Raw genomic sequence first — 2,166 nt, forward strand, 5'->3', positions numbered from 1 at the left:
ATGAGCATGAAGTACAAGAATCAGAAAATGATGTAATTGATGAAGCACCACAAAGGCAAGAACTTGATCAAGATCATCTTCAACAAAAGGTACAACCTTTTAAAACTCTATATAAGCTATACTTGATTAATTACTGAGTGTACACCTTTGTGTGTTTGCTTTTTTGTTGAGAAACTAATAAATTATATATTTTTTATGCAAGTTATCGATATTACAGATGGAGATGAATCGGATGAAAGAAGAGAACAAGGTATTAAGACAAGTTGTAGAGCGAACCATGAAAGATTACTATGATCTACAAATGAAGTTTTCAATCATTCGGCAGTCGTCTAATCACATCAACGTACGTATAATCTATAAATTAATTCATCTATTAGATATTATACGATGTAGTTTATATATAGACCTTCATTATTCACAGGATCCGAAAGCCTTTCTATTCTTCAACGGGCACGATGAAAATCAAGAAACTATGAAAATTAGACCAATATCGCCGCCATTAAAAGAAAATGAAGATGAAGATTTAGGTTTGTCGTTAAGGATGCATAGTAACACGACAACTTCTCCACAGGAAAATCGTAAGGAGTTATTAGAGAACATGACAAGGTTTATGCCGATACATCAAAGTAATTTGATTAATCCGGCTAATTTTGGGAGCGACGCTAAAGCTAATAATTCTCCTAACAATCCGATCGCCTCCCTACCAAACAGAAAAGCTAGGGTTTCGGTACGCGCAAGATGTGAAGCTGCCACAGTAAGTTTGATTAGAATTAAAATCGTAATTTTAGTACAAATAGAATAGTCTGAACAGAAAAATCTTATCCGTTTACTACCCGTTTTAGTGTACAGTTTCTCAACAACAAATACCACTACTTTTTTAACGATACAGTCTTTAGTTCAATGCAAATAAACTTCAATTGTTTAACATCGTTAATAATTCTCTTTGCTTTACATTTTTTTTTTTTTACTTTTTCTAAATTGAATATTTAAGAATTCAACTAATTGTTATTGATTATAGATGAATGATGGATGTCAATGGAGAAAATATGGACAAAAGATAGCAAAGGGTAATCCTTGTCCGCGAGCATACTATCGTTGTACTGTCGCTCCTGGTTGTCCGGTTAGGAAACAGGTCCGTCGTAATCAATACCTTCTTTAATTTATTCCCTAACATGAAAATTAAACGCATCATTATATACTGTCTATTGTAAACAATGACAGATTACATGTATGATTATGTAGGTGCAAAGATGTTTAGAGGACATGTCGATATTGATAACGACGTATGAGGGAAATCACAATCATCCATTACCCGTTGGCGCCACTGCAATGGCTTCAACGACATCAGCAGCTGCAGCATCATTCATGTTACCAGATTCAAACAATCCTTATTCAACTGAACCAGGTTCCATGAACAACCAACCCTCTTTCACTAATTACCACATGTCCTCTAGCATTATGAACGCGAATTCTTCTCCATATTCGTCGTCTCATATTAGAACGATGAATCCTAATGATCCTTCGAAAGGAATTGTGTTTGATCTCACCAACAACAATAATCCAATAAATTCACAAAATTTCCCAATTTCAAACTCTTCACCTCAATTAGGGTTTCCTTGGATATCTAACACGTTGATCCCTAATGGAATGAGTCAGATTTCAAGATCAAAGCAAGTAGAGGATAGCAACAACAACAACAATATTAATATTAATATTAATAATACTAATAATAACAATATTAATAATAAGTCAATTTTGGCTGAGAACATGAGTGCTATTGCTTCACATCCTAATTTTAGGGTTGCTGTTGCGGCTGCGATTTCTTCTATTATTAATAAAGAGACGACCGAAACAGCTAACAACATTCGTGCAGATGGTCCTAGAAATAGCGAAAGAGGTGGTAGTAGCTCCGGTGGCAAAACATGGGTTCTCGAATCTCTTTCTAGAAGCGGTTAGCTTACTGTAAAACAATTGCAAAAACAAATGAACGGATACTTAAGGTTTTTCCTATTCAGACTGCCGTTGCTAATCGAACCAGGCGTTACGCAAAATTAATCTTGAACACATTATGCATACGTTTAATTAGCTTGTTAAATACGAGAAGACTGTTGTAGATTTGAATTTTTGAATTTGTAATTTATGCGAAAAATATGATAAATTGATTAT

General features: G+C 34.3%; 1 protein-coding gene across 1 annotated transcript; it reads left to right on the plus strand.

Moving 5' to 3' along the window:
- The first annotated feature begins 208 nt into the window (after positions 1 to 208).
- LOC139872760 (probable WRKY transcription factor 9) lies at positions 209 to 1,956 on the plus strand. The gene is made up of 4 exons (XM_071860683.1): positions 209 to 343; positions 422 to 754; positions 1,019 to 1,132; positions 1,243 to 1,956. Exons 1-4 carry the CDS (start codon positions 218 to 220, stop codon positions 1,954 to 1,956), a joined length of 1,287 nt encoding a protein of 428 aa, XP_071716784.1. The 5' UTR covers positions 209 to 217.
- The last annotated feature ends 210 nt before the right edge of the window (positions 1,957 to 2,166 follow it).

Source organism: Rutidosis leptorrhynchoides, chromosome 10 (assembly GCF_046630445.1).
Source record: "Rutidosis leptorrhynchoides isolate AG116_Rl617_1_P2 chromosome 10, CSIRO_AGI_Rlap_v1, whole genome shotgun sequence".
In the NCBI taxonomy this organism is placed as follows: Eukaryota; Viridiplantae; Streptophyta; class Magnoliopsida; order Asterales; family Asteraceae; genus Rutidosis; species Rutidosis leptorrhynchoides.